We start from the raw sequence: 19098 nt of genomic DNA on the forward strand, positions 1-19098 counted from the left end.
CGTCCAGGAAGCAGGAGAGGACTTTAGACTGGTAAACAGCATAAAATAAAGTTTCCATCATCCCACCCACAGACCATGTTGTTTGTCACTGCATAATGTCTTAAGCACAGGTGTCAAACACACAGGCCAAAACCGGCTTCGCCCGAGGGTCTAATCTGGGCCACAATATGGATTTGCAAAGTTTGGAAATGACATTAGACTGCAATTTATCAATGAAAATAACTTCTATTCCTAATGTGTCCACTGTTTTAGTCACAAAAGTGGACAGAACACAACACTGAGACCCAGGACTGAACAGCAGACAGCAATGAGCCCAAATTGCATTTATTTATGGTACTTATTTATTTGTTCATTTTTTAATTTTTAATTATTAAATCTCAATTTTAGGATAGTAAATGTAAACATTCTCCTAATTTACTTGTCCTTCTTTGCACTAAAACAAATCGGGAAAAGATAGCTCAATGATATTCATTGTGTCTTTTCGATTAATATATGTTACCATTTTTCCTTTTTCATGAATGAAAACTGAAAGAAAGACTGATTTCTTTGATAACAGATTTTTTGTTTGTTTTTTCTGTAAAAACTTCCGCCTTCCTTATATGCTTTTATCTATTTTTTTCCGCCTTCCTTATAAGTTTTTATCTATTTTTTTCCGCATTCCTTATAAGTTTTTTTTCCGCCTTCCTCAGAAGTGTCACGTTGGTAGGGTGACGTGTGACGTGGTTTTATCAGCTGATGTTGATATTTAGATTACGTCACACTACCGGTACCGGTATGGTGATACTGCTTAGGAAGGCGGGAGATTTTGCAGAAACATCACAGAAAACCACTATCTGAAAAGGGGAAAAACGATAACATATTCATTGTTTTAGTTTTGCAAGAATTTTTATTTGGAATGACTCATAAATTCACAGGTGCATCATAGTAATGAACTTTAGAATCAATTAAATACAGAAACGGAAACAGAGGAAAAAAAAACTCATAAACATCCTGGAAATCACATCTGCATCTTCCTCAGTCCTAAAACAGTATATTATCTTGTTGTAATTAATGTTAAGTATGAAGTGCATCACGTGCTCACTAATTCCCAAGTTACACCTTAATGTATGGTCATTTAATTTTATTTATTTATTTTTTTACTTCACAATCTTTTTTTTTTTCATCCACAAGGTCCCCCATGAACACAAACAAACAACAAAAACTAAAGTAACAAAGCAACCACACTGTATGGCCCCTTTACCATATTCTACATGATGCCCTTGAATGCAGAACAGAATACACTAACACAAGGAAGTTATTGCAAAGATCCAGTGCCAAACCCTGAACATTAGATGCATTTGAGTCTTTGATCAGCATGTTATCTTATATAGATTTAAAGTTATTCTCATTCTTTTTCTTATTCAGAGGCAAAGTCATCTAACCTTTAGAGAGATGTTCAGCAATAGTATTTATATTGATATTATATATTAATATTTGTTTCTCTCATGAAACATACTTATTGTTCTGTATGCTTTTGGTCTAAACCTTGATGAAGATAAAAAGATAGAAATAAACAATCTAATTTACCAAATGACTGAAGGAATGCAGCCAGACTTGCCAAACAGGACATCGGTTTGGCAGGAGTGGAACCTGCCACTATTCCAGTGGCGGTGAAACCCACTGCTGCCAAAACAGCAGGAGTCAGTAACACAAAACCAAACCCCCCTGAACAAGATGGTAGCAGAGAAAATGCATAAAATTATAAAAAGCATTTGGAGGCTTACATGTAAAAATTTTCCGTGTGCTGCATAAGTCTTACGTGTCCTACCTACCTCCATATATATGTATATACAGTTGAAACCAGATGTTTACATACACTATATAAAAAGGCACATAACCTTTTTTTTTTTCTCACCATCTAACATCAAATCAGATTAACTTACTCCAACTTATCCAGCTGAACCTATCCACAACAATGATGGTCTGGATAAATGGTATCACGACACTGGTTATCAACTCGGAAACTTAACACAGGTTTGTGTTGTTGTGATTCGGTGAACGCGCACGTACAAAGTCATGAGGCTGATCCACCAGCAAAAAGGTGGCAAAGTGGCAAAGACTGATTCTCCTCAAATATGAAGAAAAAAGTAAATCTCACAGAAAATTCAAACACTGCAGCTGCATCCAAGAGATGCCAAATAGCATGGCAAAGGACTGCAGATTGAATAAATGCGTAAATTACACACCAATGGCTCAGTTAGTTTGCATTTAATGCCGCCATGAATCTCAATCACTTGACCCGTGTATGAGCTTAGTGGGGACAAATGGAAAAAATCTGCTCTTCTTTGTGTGGTTATCTGCTGGAAGATGCGTTTTTTCTATCCCGAACAGCTGATTGGCCGGTGGGTGGAGCTTTTTATCAGATTCAGATCAATCCTGAAAGCTACGCTGACCCAAAGCAGGTTAGCCATTCAGAAAAAGAATGAATCCAGCTTTGTGATACCGGAAAAACAGGGTTAGTTCCCTGGCTAAATCTGCAATCCTGCTTCGTGATACAGGCCTCTGGTATAACTGAGCCAAGTTTGTAGGCCGCCTTGCTCAAACGTGCCTTTTCAGCTCTGCCCATAAATTTTCAATAGGACTGAGATCAGGGCTTTGTGATAGCCACTCCAAAACATTGACTTTGTTACCCTTAAGCCACTTTGTAACCAGTTTGGCAGTATGCTTAGGGTGATTGTCCATTTGGAAAACCGGTTTGTGCCTGAGCTTTGCCTTCCTGGCTGATGATGAGATGATGAGATGTTGCTTCAGTATATCCACATAATGTTCTTTCCACATGATGCCATCTATTTTGTGAAGTGCACCAGTCCCTCCTGCGGCAAAACAACCCCACAACATGATGCTGCCACCCTATATTTCACAGTTGGGATGGTGTTCCCACGAACAAAGCTAATCATACATATGATCATATACACATATAGATGCACTGATATTGAGGTGACACACACATGTGACACACAAGTCACCTGTGTGTGTATCTGTGTGTACATGTGTGTAACTGTAACTGTTGTGTGTGTATGTGTGACAGCAGAGTGCACGCATATGCACATATGCATATGTGTGTATCTATAGCTGTAATAACATAAAGTTACCTGTGTGTTTGTGTGTGTATGTGTGTGTTGTTGTAACATAAATGTATGGTAGACAGGGATCAGCAGTATTTATAGGAGAGACATCAGAGGAGCCCCCGATTAATGAATTGGTCTCAGGTCTGGCTCTGCCCTCAAGATCAGAGGTTGCCATGGCAACTTGAGGTGGTTGTCAGAGACGTAACCACACTCAGAGTCTCACAGTTTAAATTCTGTCATCTCACTGCTTTGACGAGCACATTGTGAGCGACAGAACAGGTTTGTCTACAACTGTGGAAAAAATCGTGTGTGTGGAGTGTAAACTGTGGGCGGGAGATGCATAGAAAGAGAAAAGTTTCAGAGAATGTCAGACAACTTCCCACACTCTGGCTGATGATGTCATCCACTCTAGCACGAACATTCTGCGTAATACACACCCATACACATAATCTCTAATTAACCTGGGGCACAACAGCCCCAGGTTAATTAGTTAGTTGCTTGCAGTTGTCAACCGAATAATTATTAGAGAACGGCGCAGTGTGACTTCAGCTCCCTATATATACTATACATCTACTTAGTGTGCATTGTGAGGCAGCTAGATTCTCACCAGAGTGGCGAGATGTCTAATTATTGTCATAAGGCCTTTGATTATTTGATGACTTACTTGTTACCAGTGCATCTACTATGTGTGGTGGCTACTTACATCACAGACTGTGTGGTTGAGTTTATTTTAAAAAAAAATTGTGTGTCTACCTTTAGAGAACCATGGACCAAAATTGGCCCACCAGAGGGTCTAATTTGGCCCGCAGTGTAGATTAGCAAAGCATAAAAATTACATAATCGACTTCCTTTTTTAATAAATATAACTTCTCTTCCTTATTTGTCCCCTATTTTAGTCAGAGAAGTGGACATAACACAACATTGGTGTCTAATTCTTTTAGTAAGACGAGGGATAAGTAAGATTTTTTAAATACCTGACATGTTTCGACAATTATCTGCAGTCTACTTCAGATGCGTCATCTGGTAGGAGTGACGTTATACTAAAAGAATGAAACGCCATTACATTTTTTTTTTTTATTTAGAATTTGTAAATCTCAATTTTACGATAGTTTAATTAAATCGCTGACATTTGAAATCACTACATTAAAGTGACTACTGGAATAACAACCACCTTGTTTTAGTTTTGAAAGAATTTTTATTTGGACTGACACATAAGTTCACAGGTGCATCATAGTAATGAACTTTAGATTAAGTTAAATGTGTCAGAAACAGAAAAAAAAAAATCAACAAAAACATCAGAACTCATGAACATCCTGGAAATCACATCTGTATCTTCCCCAGTGCTAAAACAGTATATTACCTTGCTGTAATTAGTGTAAAGTTTAAAGTGCATCATGTGCTAATTGTCAAGTTACAAGTTTTATTTAAATTATATTTTTACTTCACCATCATTTTTTCCCCCAGGGTAAGTAGCAGCCATAAGTAGCATATAAAAATGACATCCACAAGATCCCCCATGAAAACAAACAAACACAACAAAAACTAAAGTAACCACACGTGTATGACCCTTTACCACATTCTACATGATGCCCTTAAATGCACAACAGAACACAGTAACATAAGAAACTTATTGCATAGGCGGAAAATATGAAAATTTAATGCAAAACATTACGTGCAGTTCATTTGGTAGAGAGAAAACTAGGCAGACATTCATGCTGTAAGTCTTAGTCTGTCCGAGTACCATTACAGATCCTTGATAGGACCCATCCTGCTGTTGATCCAGCACCCCCCAAAAATCCAGCGCTAAGCCATGACAGACCGCCCATGGCTACAGTGAAAAGACAAACATTAGGTGCATTAGATTATTCCCAGCAGATGATCAGTATGTTATCTAATAGACATTAAAAGTTATTCTTCATTCATTTCCTTATTCTGAGGCAAATTTCATCACTAGTATTTATACTGAATGTCACCACAGCTTTTATTTCCTTATCATAAAACATACTGGTTTTTCTGCATGTTTTTGGTCTAAACTTTGATGAAGATAAAAAGATAGAAATAAACATAATAAAAAATCAAATTTACCAATTGACTGAAGGGTTGCAAAAAAACCTCCTGCTGCAACTCCTCCACCACCCATGATTGCCAAATAGGACATCAGTTTGGCAGCAATGGAGCCTGCTGCTATTCCAGTGGCGGTGAAACCCATTCCTGCCAGAGCAGCAGGAGTCGCAGCCACAGTTACAACGCCCCCTGGACAAGATGGTAGCAGAAAAAAACAATAGTTCAGTGATAAAAATGATTCAAAGGTTTACATATAAAAATGTATGTGTGTGTGTGTGTGTGTCCTACCTGCACCTATAACAACCAACTTGCCTATAATGACACACAAAAAGGACAGGAGATGAAAACAAATTTGCCTTGAAAAACATTCAATAACTAGTACACTGGGAAACTTTTCTCTCTCTATATATATATATACTTACAAAGTTCTTCCAAGTCAATGTCCAGGTCCATGTCTACGCTTTGGAAGATGACACCTGTGTACTGAGATCACCTTTGGATGTTTGCAGATTTATCCTGTCCAGCCTGTAGCATGGGAGTGACTAGTTTCATTACTCAAGAAATTATAGTAACTTGTGACCACTTGAAGACAACAGGGGGCAGTGTGGATCATAAACTGAATAAAAAGAGATAGAACAGATCTTTATTGTCATTGTCACAAGCATAACACAATTAAACGTGCTATCCAATCAGCGCATCTAATCTAAAATAATAAATAGACAGTATAAAAAACACTAGTAGCATACATAACACACACTAGTTGTGGACACACAATCATTGCCTATATGACAGCTCAATGGTGTTTGCACAGTTTGTTTCACTCAGAGTGTTATGATGAGATAAGTCCTGAACTCCACACTGTGCATTATGTGACCACAGACTCTGTCCATCATCTGGCTGATGCAGAGTCTGCTGGTAGTATTGACGGGCATTCCAGCTCTTTTTAGAGAGCCGGTTCTTTTGTCTCGGCTCACTAAAAAGAGAACGGCGCAGTGTGTACTCTTTCGGCTCCCAAGTGGCTCCTCAGATTTTTTGTTTATTAAATTAATTCATTGCCAAAAATATTATCCACCTAGTCTTGTTCACAATCTTGTTTGAGCTTCAGCTCAGGCATGCCCATCTGTTGTTGGATAGATTTGAGCTTCTCTGTGGCTGTTGTGCTCCTGTGGAAGAATTCCACTATCTCCTTCACTTTGTCCACAGTGGGCTTCATCACCTTCAGAGCATCTCTTACAAACAGATTAATTGTGTGTGCAAGACATAGGTGGTGGGTCCATTTCAGGGTTTTAATTACTTTTGTTATGTTAGCTACATTGTCACTAATACAGCAAACCACTTTGTTTTCCACGTCCCACTCTTTTGCCACTTTGAGCAGCTCCTCTGCTAAAGTCTCAGATGTGTCTGTCACTGAACTCAAAGCATTCCAGCAGACAGGACACCATTTTGTAGTTTTCAACAAAGTGGCATGTAACTGACATGTAGGATGTGGTGGTTCGGGATGTCCAGCAGTCAGTTGTTAGACTAACAGCTGTGGCTTTTTTGACCCTTTCTTGGAGGGCAGCACCTTCTCTGTCATATAGGCTTGGGATGACTTTTGGGGAGAGTGTTTTCCTGCTATGAATTGTATACACTGGAGCATAGGTGTAGCTTCTGAATCCTTTACTATCCACAACAGAAAAGGTCTGAAAATCACGTGCAATCAAAAAAAGGGGGGGAGGGGGCAGCAAACAACAAATCATCTCAAAATCGCAAAATGTCCCAATTAAAATCAGTAGGAGAGTAAGCAGCAGTTGTGTTTCGTGTTGTTTTGTTCAATTTTAACGATACAGAACAGCTCGGACAAGAAAGTGCTTATGAGCTGACAACCGGAGATTTCGCTCAGCAGTACGTGAGTGCGCATGCGCATCCGCATCTACCGAAACTCAGCGGTTGCTATGGGGATCGGTGCGTTTGATTTAATGCACAGGAACGTTTTCCACAACTGGTCCACAGACGTCAAGAAACGCCGCTTGCGTCAGGACAAGTTCTTGTGGTTGGCTGAAACACTTTCAAACATGATTTAAATCATGTCAGTTATCACATTTTAAATAAAAACGGAGATAAATGATTAGGGTTAGTATATTGAAATGTTTTTATTTGTTTGAGTTTTGTCTTTGCTATTTTAAGATGCATGAAGTGAAAGAGAGATGAAGGTTTTTGTTATAGTACTGGCAAGAATTTAAAACTACTTTCACCCCTGGTGATTATCTCCTGGAAGATGCGTTCACGGCGTAACGCTCTTCTCGTGGTTTGGGCTCATTGGCTGCATATACTTTGGGCTCCAATCTCAATCGGGTTTTCAATGGAAGGGCACGTGATACTTTCCCGAACAGCTGATTGGCCGGTGGGTGGAAACTTTTATGGATTCAGATAAATCCTGAAAGTTACCCTGAATGAATTCAGTTTCGTGATACCGGAAACCCAGGGTTAACCCTGACGTTACCTTGCTAAACCCGTAATTCTGCTTTGTGATACAGGCCTCGTATTTGTCCCAGATTTTTATGTAAACATCACAAAATTAAGTTTCCATCATCCCACCCACAGGTGACTGTCAGTGCATCTACAGTGTGGTGGCTACTTATGTCACAGACCATGTTGTTTGTCACTGCATAATGTCTTAAGCACAGGTGTCAAACACACAGGCCAAAACCGGCTTCGCCCGAGGGACTAATCTGGGCCACAACATGGATTTGCAGAGTTTGGAAATGACATTAGACTGCAATTTATCAATGAAAATAACTTCTATTCCTAATGTGTCCACTATTTTAGTCAGAAAAGTGGACAGAACACAGCACTGAGACCCAGGACTGAAAAGCAGACAGCAATGAGCTCAAATTGCATTTTTTTATAGTACTTTGTTGATTTTTTAATTTAGAATTTTTAAATCTGAGTTTTAGGATAGTAAATGTAAACATTCCTAATTTACTTGTCCTTCTTTGCACTAAAACAAATCGGAAAATTGTGTCTTTCCGATTAATAATATGTTACCATTTTTCCTTTTTCAGACACTGATTTCTTTGATAACAGATGTTACTCGTATCTTGACACCTTTCCGCAAAAGACTTTCGCCTTCCTCGGAAGTGTCATGGTGGTAGGTTGATGTGTGACGTGGTCTCATCAGCTGATGTTAATGTTTAGCCTAGGCTACGTCACCCATTGGTGATACTTCTGAGGAAGGCGGAAGTTTTTGCCGAAACATGTCAAGGTACAAGTAACATCCTCCTGTTATCAAAGAAATCAGTGTCTGAAAAAAGGAAAAAGAATACCATTAAATGGGGGATAAAATCTTGAGTTGCCGTTATTTATAGGTTATGCTCTTGCACATCAAATGGGGCTGTATGTGGCCCCTGAACTAAGATGAATTTGAAACGTCTAAAGACATTTTTTATCAAATGTCTAAGCTGAATGAACTCTCTTCTCCATGTCTTTATTTTCATCCACTTCGTTGTCCAACCCTGACTCAAATCTTTCTGTGAATCGCTGACATTTGAAGTCGCTACATTAAAGTGGCTACTGGAATAACAACCACCATGTTTCAGTTTTGCAAGCATTATTATTTGGAATGACTCAAAAACTCACAGGTCCATCATAGTAATGAACTTTAAAAAAAAAAAAAAAAAAATCAACAAAAACATCAGAACTCATGAAAATCCTGGAAATCACATCTGCATCTTGAAGTCCTAAAACAGTATATTACCTAGCTGTAATTAGTGTAAAGTATTAAGTGCATCGTGTGCTCACTAATTGTCAAGTTAACGGCTTTATTTTTTATTTTTACTTCAGTCTTTTTTTTCCCTGAGTAGCAGCCATACGCATAGCATAGAGAAATTACATCCGGAAGATCCCCCATGAAAACAAACAAACACAACAAATGCCCTTGAATGCAGAACAGAATACAATAACATAAGAAACTTATTGCACAGGCGGAAAACATGAAAATTTAATGCAAAACATTACGTGCAGTTCATTTGGTAGAGAGAAAACTAGGTAGACATTCATGCTGTAAGTCTTAGTCTGTCCGAGTACCATTACAGATCCTTGATAGGACCCATCCTGCTGTTGATCCAGCACCCCCCAAAAATCCAGCGCCAAGCCATGACAGACCGCCCATGGCTACAGTGAAATGACAAACATTAGGTGCACGTTATCTAATATACATTTGAAATTATTCTTCATTCTTTTCCTGACACAGATTTCATCACTAGTATTTATACTGAATGTCACTACAGCTTTTGTTTTCTTATCATAAAACATACTGATTTTTCTGCATGTTTTTTATCTAAACTTTGATGAAGATAAAAAGATAGAAATAAACATGATAAAACAACCTAATTTACCAATTGACTGAAGGGTTGCAAAAACACCTCCTGCTGCAACTCCTCCACCACCCGTGATTGCCAAATAGGACATCAGTTTGGCAGCAATGGAGCCTGCTGCTATTCCAGTGGAGGTGAAACCCATTGCTGCCAGAGCAGCAGGAGTCAGTAACACAGTTGCAACGCCCCCTGGACAAGATGGTAGCGCAAAAAAATGACTAATGATAAAAAGGATTCAAAGTTTTACATGTAAAAATGTATGTGTGTGTCCTACCTCCACCTATAACAACCAACTTGCCTATATAACACACAAAAAGGACAGGAGATGAAAACAACTTTGCCTTGAAGAAAAACATTCAATAACTAGTACACTGGGAAACATATACATACTATATATACTCACAAATTTGTTCCAAGTCAATGTCTTCAGTCATGTCTACGCTTTGGAAGATGAGACCTGTGTACTGAGATCACCTTTGGATGTTTGCAGGTTTATTCTGTCCAGCCTGTACCAGGGGTGTGATTAATTTCAGTTTCATTTCTCAGGAAATGAACTAAGTAACTTGTGAACACTTGAAGACAGCAGGGGGCAGTGTGGATCATAAACTGTATAAAAAGATGTTTTAGAATGGATCTTTATTGTCATTGTCACAAGTACCAAACAATTAAACGTGCTATCCAATCAGTGCATCTAATCTAATAATAAATAGACAGTATAAAAAACATTAGTAGCATACATAACACACACAGTCATTGCCTATATGGCAGCTCATTGGTGTTTGCACAGTTTGTTTTTAAAGAACTCTGAGAGTGTTATGATGAGATAAGTCCTGAACTCCACACTGTGTATCATGTGACCACAGACTCTGTCCATCATCTGGCTAGTGCCACAGTAGAGTCTGCTGGTAGTAGTATCACGTCATGGGGAGTTTGTTCAGTGCAACAGCTCACCTTTAAGTAGCACAGATACCTAAAGGAAATGAAATTACAGCCAGAAAAACACCAGAGTAGCAAATGCCCACAGTAAAACCTCACAGAACATCCATGGAAAGACCTGAAGACGGCAATTCACAGATGTTTCACTTATCTATCTATCTATCTATCTATCTATCTATCTATCTATCTATCTATCTATCTATCTATCTATCTATCTATCTATCTATCTATCTATCTATCTATCTATCTATCTATCTATCTATCATGAAAGGATCTATCTGGAAGAATGGGATAAATCACCAAAGCCATGGTGCCTAAAACCCTGGGCACTACAACAGCAGCAACAGTTGCAGTGGATAAACTGACACCTTCATTAACAGCGGGTTCCCTTGTTTGCCTTTTTTCCTCCAACTGAACTGATGGGTGGGCAGTTCTTAGGTGTCTGTGCAGGTTGTATGTGGAGCCTGCTCTGTAAGAAATGCTCACCTTACACAGTGTACACTCTGCCTTTGAATTGTTGATTATTTTGAACCCTCCCCTCCCTCTTCTGCTCAGTGTTGACACACAGAGGCCACCACACATCTTGACCAATCACGTGCGGCTTTAACTGAAAAAAAGGGGGGAAAAAAACAGCAATCAACAAATCAGCTCCCAATCAGGAGCCAGTTCCCGTCGTTCGCTTCAAAGAGGCAGGCTCTTTGAGCCATATCGTTCGCGACCGACACATCTCTAGCTGGTAGCAGTATCATGTCATAGGGAGTTGGCTCAGTACAACAGTTCACCTATAAGCAGGGGTGAAAGTAAGCCGGTACGGTCCGGTACTGCATACCGGAAAAGATTCAGTGGCGGTATGTAGTACCAGGAAGATGGGAGGGCGGCTGCCTGCTATAAAGCCCTCACTCAGAACCAGTCACGGCCGCACTCTGGGTCAGAAAATAAATCCGCTGCAGTCTTGAAAACTCATTCTGAATTGTTTCTGAACTGTCCGTGCTGTGTTTTAGTCCATGTTGGACGGAGTCTTGGCCGAGCATCTCCCTCTCTCCCCCTCCCCCCAAAAATCCAGCGCCAAGCCATGACAGACCGCCCATGGCTACAGTGGAAAGACAAACATTAGGTGCATTAGATTATTCCCAGCAGATGATCAGTATGTTATCTAATAGACATTAAAAGTTATTCTTCATTCTTTTCCTTATTCTGAGGCAAATGTCATCACTAGTATTTATACTGAATGTCACCACAGTTTTTATTTCCTTATCATAAAACATACTGGTTTTTCTGCATGTTTTTGGTCTAAACTTTGATGAAGATATAAAGATAGAAATAAACATAATAAAAAAATCAAATTTACCAATTGACTGAAAGGTTGCAAAAACACCTCCTGCTGCAACTCCTCCACCACCCGCGATGGCCAAATAGGACATCAGTTTGGCAGCAATGGAGCCTGCCGCTATTCCAGTGGCAGTGAAACCCATTCCTGCCAGAGCAGCAGGAGTCATAGCCACAGTTGCAGCACCCCCTGGACAAGATGGTAGCAGAAAAAAACAATAGTTCAGTGATAAAAATGATTCAAAGGTTTACATATAAAAGTGTGTGTGTGTGTGTGTGTGTGTGTGTGTGTGTGTGTGTGTGTGTCCTACCTGCACCTATAACGACCAACTTGCCTATAATGACACACAAAAAGGACAGGAGATGAAAACAAATTTGCCTTGAAGAAAAACTTTCAATAACTAGTACACTGAGAAACTTTCTCTCTCTCTCTCTATATATATATATATATATACTTACAAATTTCTTCCAAGTCAATGTCCAGGTCCATGTCTATGCTTTGGAAGATCAGACCCAGGTACTGAGATCACCTTTGGATGTTTGCAGATTTATCCTGTCCAGCCTGTAGCATGGGAGTGACTAGTTTCATTACTCAAGAAATTATAGTAACTTGTGACCACTTGAAGACAGCAGGGGGCAGTTTGGATCATAAACTGAATAAAAAGAGACAGAACAGATCTTTATTGTCATTGTCACAAGCACAGCACAATTAAACGTGCTATCCAATCAGCGAAAACTCTGAGAGTGTTATGATGAGAAAAGTCCTGAACTCCACACTGTGTATCATGTGACCACAGACTCTGTCCATCATCTGGCTAGTGCCACAGTAGAGTCTGCTGGTAGCAGTATCACGTCATGGGGAGTTGGTTCAGTGCAACAGCTCACCTTTAAGTAGCACAGATACCTAAAGGAAATGAAATTACAGCCAGAAAACTCTAGAGTGGCAAATGCCCACAGTAAAACCTCTCAGAACATTCATGGGAAGACCTGAAGACGGCAATTCACAGATGTTTCACAACATGACAGGATCTATCTGAAAGAATGGGATAAATTACCAAAGCCCTGGTGCCTAAAACCTGTAGATATAACTACCAAAGATCTCTCACAGCTGTAACTGGATTAAGAGTTTGGATTCTTTTAAAATAAGACATCCCAGCTTTTGATTCTAAAGTAAATTTGCTTAAGTTCATAGAAAATAAAGTAATTTTCTCTTTTTAGCACCTTGTGACTTGTACCTGTCAAAGTTGCAGTCTGTCAAGAGTCAATTTCCATCAATTAAAAGTAAAACTCAAACCAGTGTAAAGTGTTTTCATGAGACTACATGTTTATGTAAACAGACAGTGGATTTTTACTCAAACTTAGAACTGAAAAGGCTTCACTGATACCTGAACCCGATGCCTTAAACCTGTCTGCAAAGTAACCAAGCCATTTAAACAGGTCAACATTTTAACATGGGATAATCCGTTGTTTGTAACACAGTGCATCATCCACTTTGTTGTCCAACCCCGACTCAAATCTTTCTGTGATTCGCTGACATTTGAAATCGCTACATTAAAGTGGCTACTGGAATAACAACTACCATGTTTCAGTTTTGCAAGAATTTTTATTTGGAATGACTCAAAAACTCACAGGTCCATCATAGTAATGAACTTTAAAAAAAAAAAAAATCAACAAAAACATCAGAACTCATGAAAATCCTGGAAATCACATCTGCATCTTGAAGTCCTAAAACAGTATATTACCTAGCTGTAATTAGTGTAAAGTATGAAGTACATCATGTGCTCACTAATTGTCAAGTTAACAGCTTTATTTTTTATTTTTACTTCAGTCTTTTTTTTCCCCTAAGTAGCAGCCATACGCATAGCATAGAAAAATTACATCCAGAAGATCCCCCATGAAAACAAACAAACACAACAAATGCCCTTGAAGAAACTTATTGCATAGGCGGAAAATATGAAAATTTAATGCAAAACATTACGTGCAGTTCATTTGGTAGAGAGAAAACTAGGCAGACATTCATGCTGTAAGTCTAATGTAATAACATACTGTCTGTCCCAGTACCATTACAGATCCTTGATAGGACCCATCCTGCTGTTGATCCAGCACCCCCCAAAAATCCAGCGCCAAGCCATGACAGACCGCCCATGGCTACAGTGAAAAGACAAACATTAGGTGCATTAGATTATTCCCAGCAGATGATCAGTATGTTATCTAATAGACATTAAAAGTTATTCTTCATTCTTTTCCTTATTCTGAGGCAAATATCATCACTAGTATTTATACTGAATGTCACCACAGCTTTTATTTCCTTATCATAAAACATACTGATTTTTCTGCATGTTTTTGGTCCAAACTTTGATGAAGATATAAAGATACAAATAAACATGATAAAACAATCTAATTTACCAATTGACTGAAGGGTTGCAAAAAAACCTCCTGCTGCAACTCCTCCACCACCCGCGATGGCCAAATAGGACATCAGTTTGGCAGCAACGGAGCCTGCTGCTATTCCAGTGGCGGTGAAACCCATTGCTGCCAGAGCAGCAGGAGTCGCAGCCACAGTTGCAACGCCCCCTGGACAAGATGGTAGCAGAAAAAAACAATAGTTCAGTGATAAAAATGATTCAAAGGTTTACATATAAAAATGTATGTGTGTGTGTGTGTGTGTGTCCTACCTGCACCTATAACGACCAACTTGCCTATAATGACACACAAAAAGGACAGGAGATGAAAACAAATTTGCCTTGGAGAGAAACATCCCATAGCTAGTACACTGGGAAACTTTTCTCTCTCTATATATATATATACTTACAAAGTTCTTCCAAGTCAATGTCCAGGTCCATGTCTATGCTTTGGAAGATCAGACCCAGGTACTGAGATAACGTTTAGATGTTTGCAGATTTATCCTGTCCAGCCTGTAGCATGGGAGTGACTAGTTTCATTACTCAAGAAATTATAGTAACTTGTGACCACTTGAAGACAGCAGGGGGCAGTTTGGATCATAAACTGAATAAAAAGAGACAGAACAGATCTTTATTGTCATTGTCACAAGCACAACACAATTAAACGTGCTATCCAATCAGCGAGAACTCTGAGAGTGTTATGATGAGATAAGTCCTGAACTCCACACTGTGTATCATGTGACCACAGACTCTGTCCATCATCTGGCTAGTGCCACAGTAGAGTCTGCTGGTAGCAGTATAACATCATGGGGAGTTGGTTCAGTGCAACAGCTCACTTTTAAGTAGCACAAATACCCAAAGGAAATGAAATTACAGCCAGAAGAACTCTAGAGTGGCAAATGCCCACAGTAAAACCTCACAGAACATCCATGGAAAGACCTGAAGACGGCAATTCACAGATGTTTCACAACATGACAGGATCTATCTGAAAGAATGGGATAAATCTCCAAAGCCCTGGTGCCTAAAACCTGTAGATATAACTACCAAAGATCTCTCACAGCTGTAACTGGATTAAGAGTTTGGATTCTTTTAAAATAAGACATCCCAGCTTTTGATTCTAAAGTAAATTTGCTTAAGTTCATAGAAAATAAAGTAATTTTCTCTTTTTAGCACCTTGTGACTGTGTACCTGTCAAAGTTGCAGTCTGTCAAGAGTCAATTTCCATCAATTAAAAGTAAAACTCAAACCAGTGTAAAGTGTTTTCATGAGACTACATGTTTATGTAAACAGACAGTGGATTTTTACTCAAACTTAGAACTGAAAAGGCTTCACTGATACCTGAACCCGATGCCTTAAACCTGTCTGCAAAGTAACCAAGCCATTTAAACAGGTCAACATTTTAACATGGGATAATCCGTTGTTTGTAACACAGTGCATCATCCACTTTATTGTCCAACCCCGACTCAAATCTTTCTGTGATTCGCTGACATTTGAAATCGCTACATTAAAGTGGCTACTGGAATAACAACTACCATGTTTCAGTTTTGCAAGAATTTTTATTTGGAATGACTCAAAAACTCACAGGTCCATCATAGTAATGAACTTTAAAAAAAAAAAAAAATCAACAAAAACATCAGAACTCATGAAAATCCTGGAAATCACATCTGCATCTTGAAGTCCTAAAACAGTATATTACCTAGCTGTAATTAGTGTAAAGTATGAAGTACATCATGTGCTCACTAATTGTCAAGTTAACAGCTTTATTTTTTATTTTTACTTCAGTCTTTTTTTTCCCCTAAGTAGCAGCCATACGCATAGCATAGAAAAATTACATCCAGAAGATCCCCCATGAAAACAAACAAACACAACAAATGCCCTTGAAGAAACTTATTGCATAGGCGGAAAATATGAAAATTTAATGCAAAACATTACGTGCAGTTCATTTGGTAGAGAGAAAACTAGGCAGACATTCATGCTGTAAGTCTAATGTAATAACATACTGTCTGTCCCAGTACCATTACAGATCCTTGATAGGACCCATCCTGCTGTTGATCCAGCACCCCCCAAAAATCCAGCGCCAAGCCATGACAGACCGCCCATGGCTACAGTGAAAAGACAAACATTAGGTGCATTAGATTATTCCCAGCAGATGATCAGTATGTTATCTAATAGACATTAAAAGTTATTCTTCATTCTTTTCCTTATTCTGAGGCAAATATCATCACTAGTATTTATACTGAATGTCACCACAGCTTTTATTTCCTTATCATAAAACATACTGATTTTTCTGCATGTTTTTGGTCTAAACTTTGATGAAGATATAAAGATACAAATAAACATGATAAAACAATCTAATTTACCAATTGACTGAAGGGTTGCAAAAAAACCTCCTGCTGCAACTCCTCCACCACCCGCGATGGCCAAATAGGACATCAGTTTGGCAGCAACGGAGCCTGCTGCTATTCCAGTGGCAGTGAAACCCATTGCTGCCAGAGCAGCAGGAGTCGCAGCCACAGTTGCAACGCCCCCTGGACAAGATGGTAGCAGAAAAAAACAATAGTTCAGTGATAAAAATGATTCAAAGGTTTACATATAAAAATGTATGTGTGTGTGTGTGTGTGTGTCCTACCTGCACCTATAACGACCAACTTGCCTATAATGACACACAAAAAGGACAGGAGATGAAAACAAATTTGCCTTGGAGAGAAACATCCCATAGCTAGTACACTGGGAAACTTTTCTCTCTCTTTATATATATATACTTACAAAGTTCTTCCAAGTCAATGTCCAGGTCCATGTCTATGCTTTGGAAGATCAGACCCAGGTACTGAGATCACCTTTGGATGTTTGCAGATTTATTCTGTCCAGCCTGTAGCATGGGAGTGACTAGTTTCATTACTCAAGAAATTATAGTAACTTGTGACCACTTGAAGACAGCAGGGGGCAGTTTGGATCATAAACTGAATAAAAAGAGACAGAACAGATCTTTATTGTCATTGTCACAAGCACAACACAATTAAACGTGCTATCCAATCAGCGAGAACTCTGAGAGTGTTATGATGAGATAAGTCCTGAACTCCACACTGTGTATCATGTGACCACAGACTCTGTCCATCATCTGGCTAGTGCCACAGTAGAGTCTGCTGGTAGCAGTATAACGTCATGGGGAGTTGGTTCAGTGCAACAGCTCACCTTTAAGTAGCACAGATACCTAAAGGAAATGAAATTACAGCCAGAAGAACACCAGAGTGGCAAATGCCCACAGTAAAACCTCACAGAACATCCATGGAAAGACCTGAAGACGGCAATTCACAGATGTTTCACTTATCTATCTATCAATCTATCTATCTATCTATCTATCTATCTATCTATCTATCTATCTATCTATCATGAAAGGATCTATCTGGAAGAATGGGATAAATCACCAAAGCCATGGTGCCTAAAACCCTGGGCACTACAACAGCAGCAACAGTTGCAGTGGATAAACTGACACCTTCATTAACAGCGGGTTCCCTTGTTTGCCTTTTTTCCTCCAACTGAACTGATGGGTGGGCAGTTCTTAGGTGTCTGTGCAGGTTGTATGTGGAGCCTGCTCTGTAAGAAATGCTCACCTTACACAGTGTACACTCTGCCTTTGAATTGTTGATTATTTTGAACCCTCCCCTCCCTCTTCTGCTCAGTGTTGACACACAGAGGCCACCACACATCTTGACCAATCACGTGCGGCTTTAACTGAAAAGAAGGGGGGAAAAAACAGCAATCAACAAATCAGCTCCCAATCAGGAGCCGGTTCCCGTCGTTCGCTTCAAAGAGGCCGGCTCTTTGAGCCGTATTGTTCGCGACCGACACATCTCTAGCTGGTAGCAGTATCATGTCATAGGGAGTTGGCTCAGTACAACAGTTCACCTATAAGCAGGGGTGAAAGTAAGCCGGTACGGTCCGGTACTGCATACCGGAAAAGATTCAGTGGCGGTACGTAGTACCAGGAAGATGGGAGGGCGGCTGCCTGCTATAAAGCCCTCACTCAGAACCAGTCACGGCCGCACTCTGGGTCAGAAAATAAATCCGCTGCAGTCTTGAAAACTCATTCTGAATTGTTTCTGAACTGTCCGTGCTGTGTTTTAGTCCATGCTGGACGGAGTCTTGGCCGAGCATCTCCCTCTCTCCCCCTCCCCTCGGAGAGAGCCCGGTGGTCTCCTCTGCGCCCAGCCTTAGAAACGTGTACCACACGTTTAATGTCTTTACGTTCGTTGCAAAATGTCCCAATTAAAATCAGTAGGAGAGTAAGCAGCAGTTGTGTTTCGTGTTGTTTTGTTCAATTTTAACGATACAGAACAGCTGGGACAAGAAAGTACTTATGAGCTGACAACCGGAGATTTCACTCAGCTGTACGTGAGTGCGCATGCGCATCTGCATCTACCGAAACTCAGCGGTTGCTATGGGGATCGGTGCGTTTGATTTAATGCACAGGAACGTTTTCCACAACTGGTCCACAGACGTCAAGAAACGCCGCTTGCGTCAGGACAAGTTCTTGTGGTTGGCTGAAACACTTTCAAACATGATTTAAATCATGTCAGTTATCACATTTTAAATAAAAACGGAGAGAAATGATTAGGGTTAGTATATTGAAATGTTTTTATTTGTTTGAGTTTTGACTTTGCTATTTTAAAATGCATGAAGTGAAAGAGAGATGAAGGTTATTGTTATAGTACTGGCAAGACTTTAAAACTACTTTCACCCCTGATGATTACTAAAACAAATTGGAAAAAGATAGCTCAATGATATTCATTGTGTCTTTCCGATTAATAATATGTTACCATTTTCCTTTTTCAGACACTGATTTCTTTGATAACAGATGTTACTCATATCTTGACACGTTTCCACAAAAGACTCTCGCCTTCCTCGGAA

At 39.5% G+C, this 19098-nt stretch overlaps 4 protein-coding genes across 5 annotated transcripts; all 4 read right to left on the reverse strand.

The window, feature by feature from the left end:
* Positions 1-4539: 4539 nt before the first annotated feature.
* LOC125024265 (interferon alpha-inducible protein 27-like protein 2A) lies at positions 4540-12367 on the reverse strand. Of its 2 annotated transcripts, none has more exons than XM_047612033.1 (4): positions 12248-12367; positions 5460-5483; positions 5193-5360; positions 4540-4935 (listed from the first exon to the last, which is right to left on the reverse strand). In XM_047612033.1, the coding sequence occupies exons 1-4, from the start codon at positions 12276-12278 to the stop codon at positions 4832-4834; spliced, it is 327 nt and encodes a 108-aa protein (XP_047467989.1). In that variant the 5' UTR covers positions 12279-12367; the 3' UTR covers positions 4540-4831. The 2 variants fall into 2 exon arrangements, with proteins under 2 accessions (XP_047467989.1, XP_047467988.1); XM_047612032.1 differs by lacking the exon at positions 12248-12367 and adding an exon at positions 5594-5721.
* On the reverse strand, positions 8958-10084 carry LOC125024264 (interferon alpha-inducible protein 27-like protein 2A). The gene is made up of 4 exons (XM_047612030.1): positions 9930-10084; positions 9801-9824; positions 9548-9715; positions 8958-9323 (listed from the first exon to the last, which is right to left on the reverse strand). Exons 1-4 carry the CDS (start codon positions 9958-9960, stop codon positions 9220-9222), a joined length of 327 nt encoding a protein of 108 aa, XP_047467986.1. The 5' UTR covers positions 9961-10084; the 3' UTR covers positions 8958-9219.
* Positions 12368-13371: 1004 nt separating the features above from the next.
* Positions 13372-14721, reverse strand: LOC125024263 (interferon alpha-inducible protein 27-like protein 2A). The gene is made up of 4 exons (XM_047612029.1): positions 14601-14721; positions 14464-14487; positions 14195-14362; positions 13372-13936 (listed from the first exon to the last, which is right to left on the reverse strand). Exons 1-4 carry the CDS (start codon positions 14629-14631, stop codon positions 13818-13820), a joined length of 342 nt encoding a protein of 113 aa, XP_047467985.1. The 5' UTR covers positions 14632-14721; the 3' UTR covers positions 13372-13817.
* Positions 14722-15726: 1005 nt separating this feature from the next.
* Positions 15727-17085, reverse strand: LOC125023943 (interferon alpha-inducible protein 27-like protein 2A). The gene is made up of 4 exons (XM_047611532.1): positions 16957-17085; positions 16820-16843; positions 16551-16718; positions 15727-16292 (listed from the first exon to the last, which is right to left on the reverse strand). Exons 1-4 carry the CDS (start codon positions 16985-16987, stop codon positions 16174-16176), a joined length of 342 nt encoding a protein of 113 aa, XP_047467488.1. The 5' UTR covers positions 16988-17085; the 3' UTR covers positions 15727-16173.
* Between the last annotated feature and the right edge of the window lie 2013 nt (positions 17086-19098).

The sequence above is a fragment of the Mugil cephalus genome, chromosome 17 (assembly GCF_022458985.1).
Source record: "Mugil cephalus isolate CIBA_MC_2020 chromosome 17, CIBA_Mcephalus_1.1, whole genome shotgun sequence".
NCBI classification, from domain to species: Eukaryota; Metazoa; Chordata; class Actinopteri; order Mugiliformes; family Mugilidae; genus Mugil; species Mugil cephalus.